The 21,086-nt window shown below is 33.5% G+C and overlaps 1 protein-coding gene across 1 annotated transcript in view; it reads left to right on the plus strand.

Moving 5' to 3' along the window:
- Positions 1 to 10,582: 10,582 nt before the first annotated feature.
- Positions 10,583 to 21,086, plus strand: part of LOTGIDRAFT_163270 (hypothetical protein) — a gene marked incomplete at both ends in the record, with an annotated part of 16,113 nt that continues 5,609 nt past the window's right edge. The window contains 2 exons of the mRNA XM_009059370.1: positions 10,583 to 10,614; positions 12,391 to 12,515. Of these exons, the coding sequence (XP_009057618.1) occupies positions 10,583 to 10,614; positions 12,391 to 12,515 (157 nt within the window). The remainder of the gene's footprint in view (positions 10,615 to 12,390; positions 12,516 to 21,086) is intronic.

Below are 21,086 nucleotides of genomic sequence, written 5' to 3' on the forward strand. Positions count from 1 at the left end.
ATAAGTATTACCACCTGTAAACTATAAGTATTACCACCTGTAAACTATAAGTATTGCCACCTGTAAACTATAAGTAATACCATCTGTAAACAAAGCATAAGTATTACCACCTGTAAACTATAAGTATTACCACCTGTAAACTATAAGTAATACTACCTGTAAACTATAAGTATTACTACCTGTAAACTATAAGTATTACTACCTGTAAACTATAAGTAATACCACCTGTAAACTATAAGTAATACTACCTGTAAACTATAAGTATAACTACCTGTAAACTATAAGTTATACCACCTGTAAACTATAAGTATTATTAGCTGTACCACTTGTAAACAAGAATAAAAGTAATTAAGGAACCAGTCCTGATTTTAATTGTGATAAGAAAGGTTTCTATAAATAAATGATAGTAAATAATAGATAGCTATCTTAAGGTGAATTAAATTTGATTGGAATACATTAACCAAGTGCTAACGATCTGCACCGCAAAAATGAAACCCGAAATCCAAAACAACATATTGGCAAAACATTGGTAGAAGCTAATGAACTTTGCACATGAGGAAGTATATAAAATCCGTACAAGCAAGACAATTTCTTTAATCCAAATCTCGTCCAAAGTATGTCAAAAGTTGTATTGTAGTGGACTCCTCCAAAGAGAAGTACCATCAGGTGTTTCCAAAAGAGTAAGCCTGGTTTGCTCCGTGCGTAACAATGGTTAAATTCATGAGATACAACCAGATATCAACAGTAAGTGAGTGAGTATTTCATTATGAAAAGTGGAATCAGGTATCTAGAAGAATAAGCATACCTCGGAAAATATTTTACTGGCTTATGGACTTACACAGTATTCAGTTTTGTAAGACAATGTTATGTAAGTTATAATCTATTTGGTCCAGCTAGAGACTGAAAGAGGCTGAAAGCGATTACAGTCTTAGGGTCAATTTTAAATAAATTATGAATACTTTTATTGGAAAATAATTCAAATTTCATAACCAAAGCAGCTGGAAGTCTGGCTGATTCCCATTTTCATGTGTTGGGATTCCCCACAATAGACACTCAACAGCAGAGTACAAGAAGGGCATCAGAATCACCCTGAGAACTACCACAATCACTCACCAGCATCACCCTGAAAACTGCCACAATCACTCACCAGCATCACCCTGATAACTACCACAATCACTCACTAGCATCACCCTGATAACTGCCACAATCACTCACCAGCATCACCCTGATAACTGCCACAATCACTCACCACAATCACTCACCAGTATCACCCTGATAACTACCACAATCACTCACCAGTATCACCCTGATAACTACCACAATCACTCACCAGCATCACCCTGATAACTGCCACAATCACTCACCAGCATCACCCTGATAACTGCCACAATCACTCACCAGCATCACCCTGATAACTGCCACAATCACTCACCAGCATCACCCTGATAACTGCCACAATCACTCACCAGTATCACCCTGATAATTGCCACAATCACTCACCAGTATCACCCTGATAACTGCCACAATCATTCACCAGCATCACCCTGATAACTACCACAATCACTCACTAGCATCACCCTGATAACTGCCACAATCACTCACCAGTATCACCCTGATAATTGCCACAATCACTCACCAGTATCACCCTGATAACTGCCACAATCATTCACCAGCATCACCCTGATAACTACCACAATCACTCACTAGCATCACCCTGATAACTGCCACAATCACTCACCAGTATCACCCTGATAATTGCCACAATCACTCACCAGTATCACCCTGATAACTGCCACAATCATTCACCAGCATCACCCTGATAACTACCACAATCACTCACTAGCATCACCCTGATAACTGCCACAAGCATTCACCAGCATCACCCTGATAACTACCACAATCACTCACCAGCATCACCCTGATAACTGCCACAATCGCTCACCAGTATCACCCTGATAACTGCCACAATCACTCACCAGCATCACCTTGATAACTACCACAATCACTGATATATTGACTGGAATGAAACCTATCTATAGATTAATTTTTTTCTGATCCAGTAATTATAAAAAGGTTTTCTGGCAAATTTTCAGAAAGCGAAAAAATTAAATAGATTTACCAGTCAATTTATAATCATGGTGTGGTGGGTGAAAATTACAAACCTACTAACTATTATATATCAGTCAAATTATCAATATGATTGGGTGGGGCAGAAATACAAACTCACAAATTATTGTAGCACAGTTCAGAGGGGTATTTTATTTTATGTCTAATCATTTGGACAGTGGGGCTTAATGTCTGATATTTTGAATAAAATAACAAAGTAATAATAATAAGGAAATAGGATGGGGGAGGTTCTCTGGTATATAATCATGAGGACAAATAATGGGGTTTAACTTGTGATATAAGAATAAGGATAACAAATTAATAACCATGTTTTTTAAGACATCTGATTAGTCAGGTTGTAGAGGTTATTATAAAAACCAATCAGAGATCAGATAGTAAAATAATTAGAAATAAAAATAATTAGGACGATTTTGGCACCCAGCCTTATATATAGTTAATATATTTACAGTAAACACGAACTTCAGAAATTTGTTCTTGTCTTGAAGATGATTTGAACTCACGGCACCGCTTTCCTTCAAGATAAGATTTATGCTAATTGACTAAGAATCAAAGAAAAGATCCGATGTTTATTCTGGTAGGAGAGCTCTTTGTTCAGGAGAGATCAATCAAATTACCAACTGATCAAAGATTCTCCATTCATTAATCAGTAGTCTGTTTTGTGTACACTATTATATTGTTAGTGTTTATTACGGAATGGGGGATGAGGTTCAGGGTCAGGGGTCACAAGTTATTCTACATCACCACATGCAATTAGGTGCTATAGGTTCAAATCGTCATAGTTAAAAATAATCCTGCTACCCTGGCCAGTGCCTCTATAAGTCAACTTTCAACCTTATGACCATCATATGTAGATAATATTAAGGTGTGGAGAACGTTGTTTTTTTCAATGACATAGTAATTGGAGAATTTGACTAATCATTTCTCAAAGTCGGTCCCAAACCTAAAATATACTTTTGAATCCTTCACCAAAAAATCCTGGTTAAAATCTTGGAAATGAAATGAAATGAATGGAGTTTTACGTCCTACTTTTCTGCACCATGTGGGCTATAAAATCTTGGTGATAGTGTTAAGGTGAAATGAGAATTTAATGCATAGAAAGCGGGAGCCTAGGTCTGAAGTGGGGTCTATACATACAGTGTGAGTAATTTAGTATTAATTAGTATTGATGTTAATGAAGTATTAAAAATAATAATAATAGATATAAAATACTAGAATAATAACATTGATTATAGACAATAATATACCAGTTCTTATCGACTCCACCCTGATCCTTTTTATTTATTATCAAGAGAAGGGTGCCATGTGGAGGAATTCACTGCATGATAGGGGTGTGGTTTCTCTAAGATCACCATGCAGTGTGCAATAAGGGATATTGTGCAGTGCAGTTGTGTATGGGATGTTGGAGATGCTTTCCTATTCTTTCTTCAATGCCAAATGTTAAAAATTATCAAAAAAATCATTATCCATCCTGGATGTACTTTTGGCAAGAAACATGGAGTGTTACATTATTCTTGGTTTTTCTTGAGACTTTTTTTTTTTTTTTTTTTGTTTTGCCACCATTGCGAACTTGGAATCCGGTCTGGGATCTAAACATATTCTGATGTACTTTTAGCAATAAAAAATGTTTCATTTGAAAGGTGAAACAAATTATTTATTTCTATTTTTATTTTCCAGACTAAAATTGAATTTTAATCCAGGAAATAGAAGAGGAAAGTTGATTTGGAATTCCTGAGTTTTGGAAGCGATCAGAGATTAAAGAGAAATTGGACTGGGTTTTTATTTTAAAGTCTTTACGGATTTTACAGATTTATTTTGATTAGTTTTAAAATCTTCGTTTTGGAAAAAAATCAAAAAATGGAATTCTCCTAATCCTGGACTACTAACCCTGATTTTCATGTTTTTTAATTTGGCTGTTACCATAACAACATATATACATTGTGTTTTGTATTAAAAGTAACGTTTTGTGTGATTGATTTTGAAAGGGTATTACTTATAGGAATTTAGGTTTTTATTCCATGAAGTGAATAAGCTGCATCATAACTTATTGTTGAACTCAGATGTGAATGAACGCTTTGAAAAACATGGCGCCATCATGTCGGAGTTCTTTACAAATGTAAATCAAACATTTTTCAAGTCAGTTGATTTTAATTCTGTCAAAGCGTTGTACATGTTCTTTTGTAAATGAAAAAGGTTAAAACTAACAAAAGACAAATTCTTCAAAGGTGAAACTTCAAAAAAAAGATCTGCCAGTAAATTGGACATGTATTTTTAGTAGTGTAGGAAAGTAACACATTCATCAAAGATCAGAAAGCAAAGAATACGAATTATTGCAGCAATAAAATATTGTATCGTGCTCCAAGCAATATTCTGACCACAGTTAATTAGAATTTTCTTTTTCAATAAAGTGATAAAGTGAAATGAAACTCAATTTTTACTAACATTATTTTGTTTTTTTCATATTTTTTCACACACAGTTAAAAGGATATTACAAATTATTACTGAATTTAAAACAAAACTATTCGAATTTTCAAAACCACGCAACTTGAGGTGTTTTTGTATCCAATTAGGTCCAGTTTCCATAGCAATAAAATGTTTAAAGCGTGTAGATTATGATAGTGGATTTAGGAAAATCAAGAAAATGACAGTCAACTTCCTATTATTTTGGTGAATGGAAACTTTGGAGAAGAAGTTCTGAAATCTTTGTTACTCGATGACCACAAGGACTTTTGTTTTCAAAACGGCTTTAACGAACCAACGAACACCTGGCAGCAATGATCTGGATTATCAATACACATTGGATTTACCGAAAAACTGGACGCAAAAAGCTGAGTGGATAAAACTGGTCAATATTGTCTACGAATTTCCCAGAAACCCTTTTAATGGGCGGGGATGCACCGGGAACTTGTCCTGTTTCTAACAGCAGGGAAAAATCTCTCTGGCTGCCCAAGTAAGTTTATTTTCTTATCTTATAATTATTTTAAACTTTTCAAACTTCAGTCAGTTCCTTTACTTTGCTAACTTGCCTGAAGTCTAGGTATTCTCGAAAAGATCTTAGCGCTAAGGTGTCCTTAAATCAATGTTAGAATATAAGACCCTCTGACATCCAAGCATTAAGATCGTTGATTTTCAAAATGGCTGTCCTGATGAGACTTGCACATCCTAGACAAGTGTCCATATCAAGACATGAGCTTTAGTCAATTTGAAGGGGTCACATGAGAGTATTTTGAGACAGAATCTTAGTGCTCAAGCCCAGGGCTGTTGATTTATCTGTATTTGCCAGTCATGTCTGATTTGAGCTCCAAAATGGTTAATTGTCCTCTGTCCATCTGTCCTTTGTTCTATTAAAAGATTTACTACAGACATCACTATAATACTAAGACTTTACTGTATAAAACATACCTAGAGCAATATATCAACAGATCAACATTTCATTTCAATTTTAAATTGTTAAAACAATAGATTACAGTATTTTTAATTATTTTGATTTTATTAAGTTAGGATTTATAAAGTTGAAGAGTTCATGTTTACAATATTCACTTGGCTTTCTTGGCTAGCAAAATCAGATTTTGACTCAAAGACTCAAAGAACATGGCAGGAAAGTCACTTTACAGGAGCGATCACCCTAGGATAATGATTCTTTGGTAAAATCTCAATGATAAAAACCAGTATTATTTTGCCACATGCATAGAAAATCAAATTTTTTCATTTTCGTGAAATGACAGAAAAAATGTAGAAATTATATTGGTTGTAGAATAGCAGCACTCAATATGGCGTGTTGTTATGACGATCATACTTTAACCTTCTCTCAACAACTCTTTACGACGTCATTAAGCTACAAGATTTATAAGGGTCTTCTTATTTTTAATTGGTCGATTGAATTTATACTATGAGACTAGTGAAGACTTCTCATCAATAGTCATTTGGGTACATTTTATTACCAATTCCTTATCGATTTTTACTTCTTTTTTTCTAGATTTTTTTACTAAATGTGTTTCCAAAGAAACATCACAAATAAAATGAATTGTGCAGGAAACTTGGGAATTTTTATTACATACAGTATTAGGGCAGTATTTCTTACGTTTTTTTTTTATTAAAAGTTGTTTTGTCAAGTCAAGCTGAGTCAGGATTTCTTAGAATGAAGATGAAATTTAAATTCTCAAACTTGGATAATAAAAGTATATATTCATCACTGGACTTAACTGGTGTCATTTATATAAAACAGAATCTCTATATAATGTGATAAATTCATAACACAACATAATTATTGAAAAATGTCTATAGTTTTAAGGATAAGAAGTACTTAGTTATGAAATGTTAAGTATATTCATTGTTAAGAAGGGGTTTCTAACCCGAGGGTGATGCTGAAATTGGGCAGGTAATGAGACGCTTTAGGGAGCATTATTTCATACAGTATTGAGCAGTAGACAGTAGAGTTTTTTATATAAAAATTGTTTGATCAAGTCTTCAGGGAGTATTGTCAAAGAATGTTATATACTCAGAGTTCTAAGTTAACTATTCATTAGAACTCAGTGTAAATCATGTTGTAATATTATCTCTCTGAGTAATGATGGAAGCGTAAACTGTAACATCTAGTATCAGAGACAAAAAAAAAATCAATTTTATGATGAAATTGTGTTAGTGATATTGATAAACTATAGTTTATTCTTTTAACAACATTTCTTATAATTTTATAACAGGTGGAGAGGATGAGGGGAACCTAATCTCACTCAGACTAACTTTAAAGGGACAGTGGACTGTGTAGTATATTTTATAACAATGATATTTATCATCATTACTATAGTCTCATCCACTCATTCAAATTTGGTTAGTGACGGGAGTTGGAGGCGGGGGGTGGGGTCTTAGTCTCACTGAATATAACAAATAAAGTCTTATTCACTCTGAAATTGTGATTCTTCAGGGTCAGTTCATTTGAATAATTGAACAAAACATTTGAAACATTTAGTTATTCTTTATTTTCTAATTTAGTTATCATGTTATAATGCCTGGTAAGGTAAAAGTATTATCCACATCCCTGATAGATGACTAGACATCAAGATTAAAAATGCACAACCTGAATTACTGTTGAGTTACAAAATATTTCAGGTTCTGTTTCAAGATATTTCTTATGAATAAAACTTCTAAAAAGATACAACTGTAAACAAAAAAATACAAAATATATGTTAGAAATGATAAAGTCCATATATCTTCTTTATCTTTGCCTATTTCTATAGGTTTTAAAAACAGATTAAAATTGATTAAAAATGCAAAGCATGGATTTGTAACAACATGTTTCAGGTTCTATTTTAATATTTCTTCAGAATAAAACCATATAAACTATAGAATATACCTGTTAATTGGTCGTTAGTGATATAAGAATCTGAAGATGAAAGTTATCAGTAGGGCGTATTCCTTGAGTTATCAGGAATTCCTGGAGGTCTGAGATTATATCAGTGTTTATCATTCTCAATGTTTTAATATCTTTTTAAAGACTTTACATTAATATCTGTTATTCACATTCTCACTAATATCACATTCTCACTAATATCACATTCTCACTAATATCACACTCTAACTAATATCACATTCTCACTAATATCACATTCTCACTAATATCACATTCTCACTAATATCACACTCTAACTAATATCACACTCTAACTAATATCACATTCTCACTAATATCACATTCTCACTAATATCACACTCTAACTAATATCACATTCTCCTCACTAATATCACACTCTCACTAATATCACATTCTCACTAATATCACACTCTCACTAATATCACATTCTCACTAATATCACATTCTCACTAATATCACATTCTCACTAATATCACATTCTCCTCACTAATATCACATTCTCTCTAATATCAAATGATGACGTCGCTATTAGTGACGTCATCAAACACTTAGTTTCAGTGTGATACACAAACCACTTCTATGACATCATGGCCAATCTCTCTTGTTTTCTGAAAATTGAGACTTTAATCTGTGCCATTCATTGATTTTTTTCCTTCAAGAATTCTCAACTTGTCTGTCCATACAATAATTATCCCTAATTTACACAGAGTTACGGCACTGTGAAATTGGTCAATGATGTCACAGTCAATGGAAGAAGCGATGAATATTCATGAATGAATATATGAATATTAATGAAATGATGACATAATGGAAGAATGAATGAAAAGTCTGCCATTTTTCTTGTGGTCATTCATCAAACTATTTTGGCTCCTAAAAACTTCAATTAATTTGATCTCCACTATAATAATGATCAGGCCCCTGTTTCTCACAAAAAATACTATAAAACTCTAATGTTTAAGAGTGGAATTTACATTGAGGTACAAAAAGAATTGATTCTGATATTCTTATAGAACAGGCCCAGGGTTGCTGTTTCATTCCTTGCATGCTAGTTCATTGACACTACTGCTTAATCTTCTAGAACACATGCTTTCTTGAGATTTTTCTTCTTGCTTTTTTGAGATTAAAATTGTCGACTCAAAAATCTTCATCAGATAGCTGATATAGTTATATTTTTAGCCTGACTGGTGTTGATATGCTTAGTCTTAGTCTTGATATTGTTTATTTATTGACCCTACTGGTGTCTCTCTGTGGTTATATTTGTAAACGTCGTGTCTCTATCAGATATTTTATATATTAATTATTGACCCTATTGTTAGTGATATTGCTTGAGGGTACTCTTTCTATTCAGGAACATTTTCTGTCTCCCTGGTGGTGTATTTCAACTCAACTTCACCAGCAGATAGTTAATATTGTTTATTTTTTTACCCTTTTGGTGTGATAAATGCTTAATCCTCTGGAACAGATCAGCACTTGAGCACCTGCTGATTCTTCTGTGGTTGTTTATTTCAACTCATCATTCCAAACAGATCAGCACTTGAGCACCTGTTTACTCTCTGTGGTTGGGTTTGTCAATTCAACTCCACCATCAGATAGTTAATATTGTTTATTTATTAGTGCTAGTGGTGTTGATATCGCTACAATAAAACAATCGAGTCAGTAGATTGACAGAAAGGATTTAAATGTCTACGTGTTAGAGAACAAATTAACTTGTCAAACTCTCGACATTCAAATAATTACAACCAATCACAAACTGTCTTACATTTCACTTCTCAATTTCCTTCACTTCCTGTTAATTAGCCAATCATAAAATACTCTTTCGTTTTCATTCACAATTTAGTCACGATATTCTCATCCTGTTACTAAAAATAACTTGGACTTTCTGGATTGAGTAACCTTAGTTTTAATCCATCAAAATTTCACTAAAGGTGCAGAATGAGGCTGACCTGAATAATTTTACTTTATATAGGCCTACATTAGCCATGTGAACTCTCTGAAAGGATTACAGTTGGAAATAGAAAAAAAGCACTGTCCTGGCAAATTTTCCTCATTGCACCCTGCATGGCATTGTCCATCTTCATTAGCCCACATAAAAAAAAGAAAAGTAGGACGTAAAACACATAAGGGCTGTAGATTTACCAAGAAACCTTTTCAGCATTATTATACCTGTATATTTTTACCTGTCGTGCGCTAAGCATGCTTAATGTTGTCAAAAACACCTGATGGTACTTCAAGTTTGAGGTCTTTACTGCTATACAATTATTGCTTCTGATTTTGTCTTGGTTTGGACGAGATTTTTATGTAAACAAAATTGTTTTGTTTGTACCAAATTTGACTACTTGTATCATGTGAGATCAAATCATGTTAACTTTAGATGACCCAATATCAAAGTTCTTTATTAAGTGTATAGTTATTAATGTGATGTCATCATCTTGTTACCATGACAACTAGTAATTATCACCTCAATAATTTACCGTCTCCGTATGATCCCAGGAAGTTATCCCCCCGCCAGCTCTAGACTAACACTGAGCCAAATTTCCGGACTTAAACCACTTTCTCCCTCAGACAAATTCTATAAGGCTAGTATTATGTTCAGGTCAGGCTGTTAAATTACTATCATGGTCTCCATTATTACTTTACCATCATCATTTATAAAAACCACAGAAATAGTATTAAGTCTGCTGGAATCTTGTTATAGTACAATCCTGTTGATAACCTCGATGAGGAGTGCTAGAAGGTTTTTGAAAATCGGTGAAGAATTCAGTTAAGAGGTTAATTAACTATAGATTAGCCACTTTTGGTACAGTGGTTTCCATGCTGAGTAGTTTGGATGAGGTGCCATGAGGTCTGGTGGATTCTCATAAAAGTGCAGTCTGGTGGAACCTCTAATGGTGGAATCTCATTATAGTGAGATACCTCAGATGCAGAGTGGTAGAAGGTGTTTTAACGGGACACGCCTACAATATTTCCTTTAAATGGTTATTTCAAGAAAACTAATTAACTATAGATTAGCCACTTTTGGTACAGTGGTTTCCATGCTGAGAAGTTTGGATGGGGTGCCATCAGGTCTGGTGGAATCTCATTATAATGCAGTATGGTGGAACCTCAGATGCGAAGTGGTAGAAGGTGTTTTAATGGGACAGGCCTACAATATGGTTTAAATGGTTGTTTCAAGAATTCAATTGGGAGACAAATTAACTATAGATTAGCCACTTTTGGTACCCGATTTCCATAATGAATAATTTGGGTGGGGTGCCATGAGGTCTGGTTAAATGTCATAAAAAAGTTGCCAATCTGGTGGAACCTGACCTGCACAGAGGTGTTTCAACGGGACAAGCCCACCCACCTTTCAGTAATCGTTGAAGAATTCAGTTGAGAGGTTGATTAACTACAGGTTAGCCAATTTGGTATTATGATTTGCATGCTGGATTGTGGTTAAGAGGGGTTCCGGTTTATTGAGTTGTTTCTTATTCAGATTATATAGTGATTAGGACTTTTAAAACTTTGTCTGTTCCATATTGATGAATGTTTTGGGTTAACAGTGGAAGCCTATCCTAGCCACTTGCACAGCGGTAGAGCCTGGTTTACGTCCGAAGGGGGGCGAAATATCTGAGATTGCCCGAATTTCTAACCTAGACATGAGACTTTTGCCTGAAAAACTTGCTTTCAGGGCTGCGAGGGGTGGCAGCTACCCCCTCTGCCTTTGGCTCCACCACTACACTTGCAGTTACATAGCAGAAAGAGTTGAATGTTCGATTTGACATAAAAAAAAAAAGAAAGAAAGATATTTGAGGTGATAAATGTTGTTAATTTGAAATTTTGGGGGGAATTCAAATACAAACTAATATTCACTTTACATTAATGTTTATTTTGAGTGAAATGATTTATACGTTCTGTCAATTCTCTAAATTATACTTATCAATTCTGTTTTCATCATTTGATAGTTTTCAACTTTAAAACCACCTGTAAATAGATGTTAATCTAATCTAAATGTCAGGTTTCTGATAAATAAACGTGTTGATTTTACAACTTCACAATTTGTCAGAGTTGTGATTAGAAAACAAACTTTATACTTATTAATACAATGTTTCCATTGATACACCTAGACCTTTGGTATCAGGATCAGTGAGATAATGAATTAAACAGACCTCAAATTCATCATAATTACACATCAACACCTACTTCTTACCTCCTTTGAAATACATTCTGTTTATTTTATTTCTTCAGTTTTTGGGTGGAAATTTAATGAATGAAGTTATTGATTAAGAGTTCAAGGTCATTCTGGTTTGAAGGTCAAAGTTCAAGGTCATTCTATTAAGAAAGTCAAATAGGAAATATTCAATTGTGGCTTTCTTGTATATGAAAATAGATTTAACAAAAAGTTTTTGCTACTTCTAAAGCTATGCACTTTTAGGCTACATTTTAGATAAATTAAATGAATGGAGTTTTACACCCTACTTTTTCGCACCTTTAGCATCCTCTCTTTTTTTTCAACTCTTGGGGGATCTGTAATGTGCACAGAGCCCCAGTTTATTGTCCCAACGACTAGACGCTTTTTCCATGTCAGACCCTCTGATCTGCATCACTGACAGAGGAAAACTTAGTTGAAAAATTCGAAGATGTCAAGTGTATTTTGAGTCCATAAAAATTTAAATCGCCTAGATCTATACACTGTTGCACTGTTTTGATTTTTTATCATTATCATTAAATTCTGCTGAGTGGGTGTATATCATTAAAGCAATATTTGATTTGTTCTATGTCAGCATATATTATATTATATTATCATAATACAATTTTTCTGGTTTTTCTGTTTTTGGTTTCATTTTTCTGTTTTTTTTCATAATTATAATATTTATAGGCCTAATAATTTTGTGTTTTACAGAAGTTATTATTATATTTCAGGTTTAGAAAGCGTGGTGAGAAAATATTACACAGTAAATATATTGTGATCTGTGTTATATTTTTAACTATTTCTGACTGTGCTCTGGTCATAGGTGAACTTATTCTTGATCTTTACTCAGTTAAAAGTAAGTAGCTTTTTAATTCATTTTGTCAAGTTAAGATGCATATATATTAGATCATCTTCACAATGTCAAGCTATGACAAACTTTATACTTATACCTTTACTGCAATAGCCACTATACTTGTATCACAGAATGCAGTGATTTGATTGGACCAATGAGAGCCCTGTACACTATGGTTTTTGTCAAGGCCTCTGATTGGCTGTATATGCTAGTGTACAATCCAACCAAATCGCTTTATTTACAAACTTTCATGATACAGATTGCGCCTCTGTGTATTTCACTCATTGGATTCCATGTCACCCCTTTACCTTAATCACCGTATTGTGTAATTATATTCCAGTGACTGCTGTTCTATAAAGCTGTGTCTATATATCGTACTCACAATTGCTAAATATCATTTAAAGACTTCATATTCTACACTGTATTCCACATCTGCCTGTACAGTAAAACCCTTAATCAAAACCCACTCCTCCTTACCACTCCCCTCCCCCACTGTATTGTGTATTTGTATATCCTCCACAGTAATCTGCCTGTACAGTAAAACCCTTAATCAAACCGAGGCCCTGTGTGCTACAGGCTGTGCACGTTAAAGATCCTGCGACAGTTGGAAATCCAAAAAGAACAGGCTAATGCAGATGTCCTGGTAAAATTTCTGCAAATTATTCCACTGTACAGTAAATCTGATCAGTGTAATGATATATGACAATTTAAACACTCTGAAACATTCCTGATACATTGTTTTCACGGGAAGAAATGGAGAAATAATTGGAAAGGAAGACACGAAACAATCTGACATGAACAAAGTTGAAAGGAAAACTACGGAGAGATCAATAGTAGCATTTTATTGCCGAACTTTTCTCTGGTAATCTGGGAATATAAAAACTCACAATATGCCCCTAGAATATAAATTACTGGAATTACTAAGATACATACCCTTGATATTGTGAAATTAAATTAAAATCTAAGAACATTAGAAATCAAAAAAGATGAGTTAATGCTTCTGTCCTAGCAATATTTCCCTCATTGCACACTGCACTTAGAATACACAAACGACTCCCATGTTGCAGATACTTGCAGATATATTTTATTATACTATCATTAATACTTTGAAACATCAGTCCAAACTCAAAAAACAAAATTTTAAATCACAATAATTGAAGGACTCAACCTTTCATTTCATTTGATCCCAATTCACTAGATTTTGATTTGAACATATTTTATTGACAAAATTCACATGGAATCAAACATGAATTTCGAAAACTTAGTAAAATTCTATCCAACAAGAACTACATACAATAATTTTTATTAAATTCAGATGAGGCTAAGAAAATATATTTATGATAAAAATGAAAGAAAGATAAAGGCTCACAGAACAATAATAAAAACACCCGCAGTAAAATATCAAAAATGAGAGTGAAATCAACGAACAGTTTACATCATTTATACTATAACACTGTTCACGCGGGAAAAATCCACATTCAAGTTCAAAAACGTTTAGTATCTTTGATGAATTTGTGTATAAGTGAACTTAATTCCTAATTGAGAAAATAATCTCAATTCACTTGATGAGAGACAGAAACAAGTTGATAAAAGAAAGAAGGAAATATATCTTAAAGGGACTGGTGCGCCACTTGGGGTTTATTTTGGTCTTGAATATATGTAGTTTTTAGAGGTACTTGAAATGTACGAAAATCACCAATTTCCTTTAAAAGTACTTCTATCTAGGAATTTGACTCACTTTTTCTATAAATCACAGAGTATCTTAAATTGATGAGTCGTCATTTTAACTTTCAAACGCAGATAATTCTAGACACACATGGATTTGAAGGCTCAAATTTCGACAGTGAGCTGTGATCATTATTGTTGATTAGCTGAGCTAAAAAAATTCCTGTCTTTAAGACTTAAGGAACGATTGGCAAAATAAATGGCACATCTGTCCCTTTAAAATGACATTAAGCAATTTTAAGTCTAAGTTAGAAACACAGCTTTATTGAACAACAATCACTGGTTAAAGTTTTATGGAATGTTTCGATGTGTCCCTCATCGTCCTCAGGAAAATAATGTTTATGATGGGAAAACACATCGAAATTTTAAAGAATTATTGTTGTTCGATAAAAATTGTGTTTATAGAAAGAAATTTATCAGGGTAAATACTTCAGATAGCGCGAGAATAAAATAATAGAATTACATCTCTGTATTGAAAACAATTTAAAACAATCTACATCAAGTTTCTGGCAGCAGTTATCTTGTCAATTTAGAAATGTTTTAAAAATCAATAGAATTATCAACACGCTAAGACAGAATTATACCAGTTGTGAAAGATAGGAATAGTTTGTTTCTAGCGACAGGAAACAGTTTTATGACATGTTTTTACATTAAAATCTTATACTGTCTTTTCTTGTCACGTAGTCTTCTTCAAATTCTTACAAATCTTCATTAAAATTGTTGTGAATGAATGATTGAATGAATGGCAGTGGCTTTTTTACGAAATGAATGAATGAATGGCAATGGCTTTTCTACGGAATGAATGGCAATGGCTTTTCTATAGAATGAATGAATGGCTTTTCTATGGAATGAATGAATGGCTTTTCTACGGAATGAATGGTAGTGGCTTTTCTACGGAATGAATGGTTGTGGCTTTTCTGCTGAATGAATGAATGAATGGTCGCTGCTTTTCTACAGAATGAATGAATGAATGGCTTTTCTACAGAATGCATGAATGAATGGCTTTTCTACGGAACGCATGAATGAATGGCTTTTATACGGAATGAATGAATGAATGGTTGTGGCTTTTCTATGGAATGAATGAATGAATGAATGCCTTTTCAACGGAATGAATGAATGGCAATGGCTTTCTACGGAATGAATGAATGAATGGCTTTTCTATGGAATGAATGAATAGCTTTTCTATGGAATGATTGAATGGCTTTTCTACAGAATGAATGGTCGTGGATTTTCTACGGGATGAATGAATGGCTTTTCTACGGAATGAATGAATGAATGGCTTTTCTATGGAATGAATGAATGGCTTTTCTATGGAATGAGTGAATGAATGGTCGTGGCTTTTCTACGTGAATGAATGAATGAATGAATGAATGAATGAATGAATGAATGATTGTGGCTTTTCTATGAGATGAATGAATGAATGAATGGTCGTAGCTTTTCTATGGAATAAATGAATGAATGGCAATGGCTTTTCTACAAAATGAATGAATGAATGGCTTTTCTACAGAATGAATGAATGAATGGCTTTTCTATGGAATGAATGAATGGCCTTTCTACAGAATGAATGGTCGTGGCTTTTCTACGGAATGAATGATTGAATGGTCGTGGCTTTTCTATGGGATGAATGAATGAATGAATGGTCGTGGCTTTTCTACGGGATGAATGAATGAATGATTGGTTTTTCTATGGAATGGATGAATGAATGGCTTTTCCAGGGCATGGATAATTGAATGAATGAATGGGTGTGGCTTTTCTACGAGAGAGGATTGGGGGAGGGGTGGAGGATATAATGGAAAAGAGGCTACCCCACTTACACATTTTTTATCATTTTACTGCGTTAAAGAATTGTCTGAGGCTCCTAGGGATAATTCTGTGACCCCTCCCCCTCACTTAAAGTTTCCTAAAAACTTCACTGATGGATGATTGAATGAATGATGGATATATGAATGAATGGAGGATATATGAATGAATGATTGAATGAATGAATGAATTTTTACAGGCAGTGAATTGTGCTATAGGGGATCATTAATGTATTCTTTCTTACAGTGGCGGAGCCAGGTTTACGTCCTAGGGGGGGGGCGAAATATCTGAGATTGCCTGAATTTCTAACCTAGTATGAGATTTTTGCCCGAAAAACATGCCTTCTGCCCCCCTTTGGCTCTGCCACTGCTTTCTTATTATTTAAAATGGGATTGGCCACAGTTTCACAGGTATAGTTTTAGAAATATGAATTAGTAGAATTTTACATCCTACTCTTATGCACCTAATTGGGCCAATGAAGTCAGGCAATGCCATGCAGTGTGCAATGAGACAATTTTATCCCTACTGTCAAGGGATCTTTAATGTGCACAGCCTGTAGCACGGGGCCTTGTTTTATGAGAGAGCAAAATAGTCTGTATACTTTGAACAGTTTGTTTAATTGGTTTTAGCTGTAATACCAAGCCATCCTTCTTTCAAAATACCTGAATGATGTTTTTTGAATAATATATTACACACAAAATGATAAACTGGAATAGATAGAGAACATAAATTTTATTATAAAATCTGTAGTTTTCAAAGAACAGGGAATTTGTTTTAAAATCATAAATCAGATGATAAGAAAATATTTTACTGTCAGTTTTTATTACACCTTGATGGAGTTTTTTTTTGTGATTGTATTAACCAGTCATGTATGACTTGATGTTAAAATACATAAAAAATGACCTTTTTATTAATTCTCTAATCAGCTTCATGTTAAAATATCTATCTGTGGAAATTGAATAAAAAGCCAATTAAATGTCGTGTAAAAATTTAACTCCGAAAAACTTAAATTTTAAACGATTCTACCCAAAATAAGTTTTTAATTGATTAAAATCGATTGGTAATTTTTAAACTGGTAACGTTAAACACATAGGGGAATCCATTTAGAAAGTTGTAATTGACAAGAGTGTAAGAATAGTCTGTTAGTTCCAGGAATAGAGGAGAAGGCGTGAAGTAATGAATCTAAAACACTTGTTCAACTTAGCCTATAAGAGTTTGTTATTATTTTGGTGTCAGGCTGATTGAGTTTGTTTTAGAAGCACTAACGCTGTCAGTTAGGGTACAGGGAAGAGAGGGGGACTCTTTAGATAATTGGTTTTTACCCCTATCTGCATCCCCACTTCATTACTAACAAAAATCAAAATAAAAAAAAAATTTTCACCCTTTCTACAAAATATGTGCCGTTCTATTTTTCAAAAATTTTCTTTGGGAAAACTATCTTAGTTTGCTCCAAGGAAGGCTGGTATTTATGACACTTCCACATTTTGAATCTCAACTTAGACAGTTAACATTCAAACACAGATGAGTCTGGACACACATGATTGAAGGCCCATATTTTGACGGTGAGCTGTAAGCACTATTACTGATTAGCTCAGCTAAAAAAATTTCAGTTTCTGTGATTAAAGTATGATTGGTTAAAACAATGGCCTACCTGTCCCTTTAAGGCCATTCGGTAGTGTCATAGCTTTGTCATTCATTCAAATTAATTTGTGAAAATTATGCATTCATCAATCAATAAACACAAAAAAATCTACATTCAATCCTAAAATAAAGTGATTTTTATTAATAGAGATCTATGGAGTCCATAAAAACTAATTTTAGTATCGATATTATCAGTGATCTATGAAAGATTACATGGGTTTATCTAGGAGACAGTGATATCAGAAAACAAGCTCCAGTTTTTGTTAACGAGGATCTTGAGATCTCCGTGTGATTGATCACTAGTCGGGGTATTTTAGTTCAGAAAAATTCATCCCTTCATCTTCTTATCCGATTGGATAAAAATACAAATTGGGGTCAAGGTTAAGATATTAATAACGGGAACTTGACAGCAAATTAGCGACTCCGTAACTTCAATTATAGATTCAGATACTTATTTGATTAGTCAACGACTCATGCAGGAATTAATTCTACTACATTGTTAGGTTTGATGGCTCCATCGTAAAATCTAGTTCTTTGTGACTTGAATAATGAGCAGGCTTAAAATATTAAAAATAACAAGTTTTACATCCCACTGTCATGCACTTGCTGAACTGATTTTACAAAAAGGAGTTTAGCATTTACACCCTCTAGGTTGGCTTACTGTTATCTTTACTATAACTCTTTATACTGTCTAGGTTGGCTAACTGATAGCTTGATATAACCCTTTAACCCATCTATGTTGGCTAGCTGATATCTTTACTATAACCTTTTACACCCTATAGGTCGGCTAGCTGATATATTACAACCTCTAGGTTGGCTTACTACCATCATTCCTTTTACCCTATAAACTGTCTAGGATGGCTTACAATTATCTTTACTATAACCTTTAAAACCCTCTAGGTTGGCTGACTGCTATCTATATTATAACCCTTTACAACCTCTAGGTTGGCTGACTGCTATCTATATTGTAACTCTTTACACCCTATAGATTGGCTGACTGCTATCTTTACTTTAACCCATTACACCTTCTAGATTGGCTTACAATTATTTTTACTATTATCTTTTACACCTTTTAGATTGGCTAACTGCTATCTTTATAACAAAACTATATTTTGTTTGGTTGGCTTAATATCATTAACAGTGGCTTACTGCTATATCAATATAAAAGGTCTGATGTTTCTATGAACTAATCATTATATATCGTGGAGATTTATCTCTGATCTTTATTAGACCCATATAAAACAGGCTTTAGCTCTGGACAGAGGAGAACTTAGCACTAAGTATCAGCTTAGTCTAATTCATGGCTGGGGAGAGCTGTTCATTACGACCATGTTAAGAATTGTCGATTATGTTATCTCCAAACCAAACAATTAGCTGAATTATAATCTGCAACTTAGTACTTTACTAAACGAGATGGTAAGGTGGTTTATGAAGATTTCCTTCTGATATTTACTCATCTTCACAATGTCGAGATATTACTAACTTCGTCTTGTAAATTTCTTGTAGCACGTAATGCAGTAAAGCAATGAGAACCTTCAACAGAAAGTCTGTAAACATTATGGTTTATTTTTTACAGACTTTCTATCGATGACGCTTATTGGTTGTATTTCCAATACAAGAGAAGTGGCTATTGCTGTCACGGTCTTGTACACAGTTAGTAATAGCTTGACATTGTGAAGATTAGACACAGTTAGTAATAGCTTGACATTGTGAAGATTAGACACAGTTAGTAATAGCTTGACATTGTGAAGATTAGACACAGTTGGTTATAGCTTGACATTGTGAAGATTAGACACAGTTAGTTATAGCTTGACATTGTGAAGATTAGACACAGTTAGTTATAGCTTGACTTTGTGAAGATTAGACACAGTTGGTTATAGCTTGACATTGTGAAGATTAGACACAGTTAGTTATAGCTTGACATTGTGAAGATTAGACACAGTTAGTAATAGCATACTAGATGTTAAGGTGGTTTACGAAGATTTTCTTCTGATATTTACTCAGATATTGATTTCAACCCACCTCACTCCCATCATCTCTACAATATTTCTTATTATCCAGTTTATTGGACGTCCGCAGGCAATATCCACCAAAATTAGCCAAATTTTTATTCGGCTTTGATTAATAATATTAATTTCATTGGGTATTTTCAAGATAAACTTCAAACTAGAAGACAAATTTTACCTTCCCTTATGTCATTGTGGTTTTATTTTTTTTCTTCCATTTTTTAATTTTGATCATTCGGTTTTTATTGGCTTCACTAAACAGTCTATCATAAAAATCTTTTGCCTCTTTTTTACTGTGAGTCAGATAGTGTTTTTTATGCTGTTCTGTGAATGCAAAGCCAGTGGGCGTATAGGACCTTGTCTGGCAAGCTACCAGCTCATGTATATAAATATTCTCCCCCCCCCCCCCCTTGAAGATTTTAGATGACTTGAATGACTTCTTGAGTCTCATAGTTGAGCCCCTTTGAAAAAATTAGGTCCCCTGAGATTCTGGGCTAGCTATGAACTTAAAAAGCTATCTTGAAATATTCAGCATATTATATCAATCATATCAGCCTTCATCTCTTCAATCAACTAAAAACAAAACTATATCTCTTTATGTTCTATTTGCTTGTAAAACAAAATTTAGACAATCCCTTCAAGGTTAAATTTCTGAAGCTGGAAAAAAGAAATAGATGGCTATATACGTTTGATTTGAAAGGAATTGTAACTGACTGAGCTATAGTCTCTCGAACTTCACAAAAGAGAATAAAAATACGATTATGTACCTTTGATTGAAGCGAACGTTAACTTGTCATCTACCAACCAACCAACCTTTTATTGAAATGAAGTGTAGAGATTATTGTTGGTATATTACTAAAGTAATTAATGACTATACTTAACGAGCTATTAATTATGATGTAATGAATAAACTAAATAATTACTGTATCAATATCAATATTACTTAAGATATTTTCTATTATAAAAAATATCAATAACGGAAATCAATAATACATACATATTGATCATTGATTGATTTTTATACAGTGGTAATAACATGGGCTGATATTCTAGATTCTTATAGCTGAACAAAGGTTTTTGTGCACATTATGGATTTGAAACATAAACAAAAACAGTCTATTTTATTATTAAAGTTGAATACAATATAGGTCTGACTTGTATAGTTTCTATTACTATTTATTCTACCCTTGAATACAATATAGGTCTGACTTGTATAGTTTCTATTACTATTCATTCTACCCTTGAACACAATATAGGTCTGACTTGTATAGTTTCAATTACTATTCATTCTACCCTTGAACACAATATAGGTCTGACTTGTATAGTTTCTATTACTATTTATTCTACCCTTGAATACAATATAGGTCTGACTTGTATAGTTTCTATTACTATTCATTCTACC

This window comes from Lottia gigantea (assembly GCF_000327385.1).
Source record: "Lottia gigantea unplaced genomic scaffold LOTGIsca_39, whole genome shotgun sequence".
NCBI lineage: Eukaryota > Metazoa > Mollusca > Gastropoda > Lottiidae > Lottia > Lottia gigantea.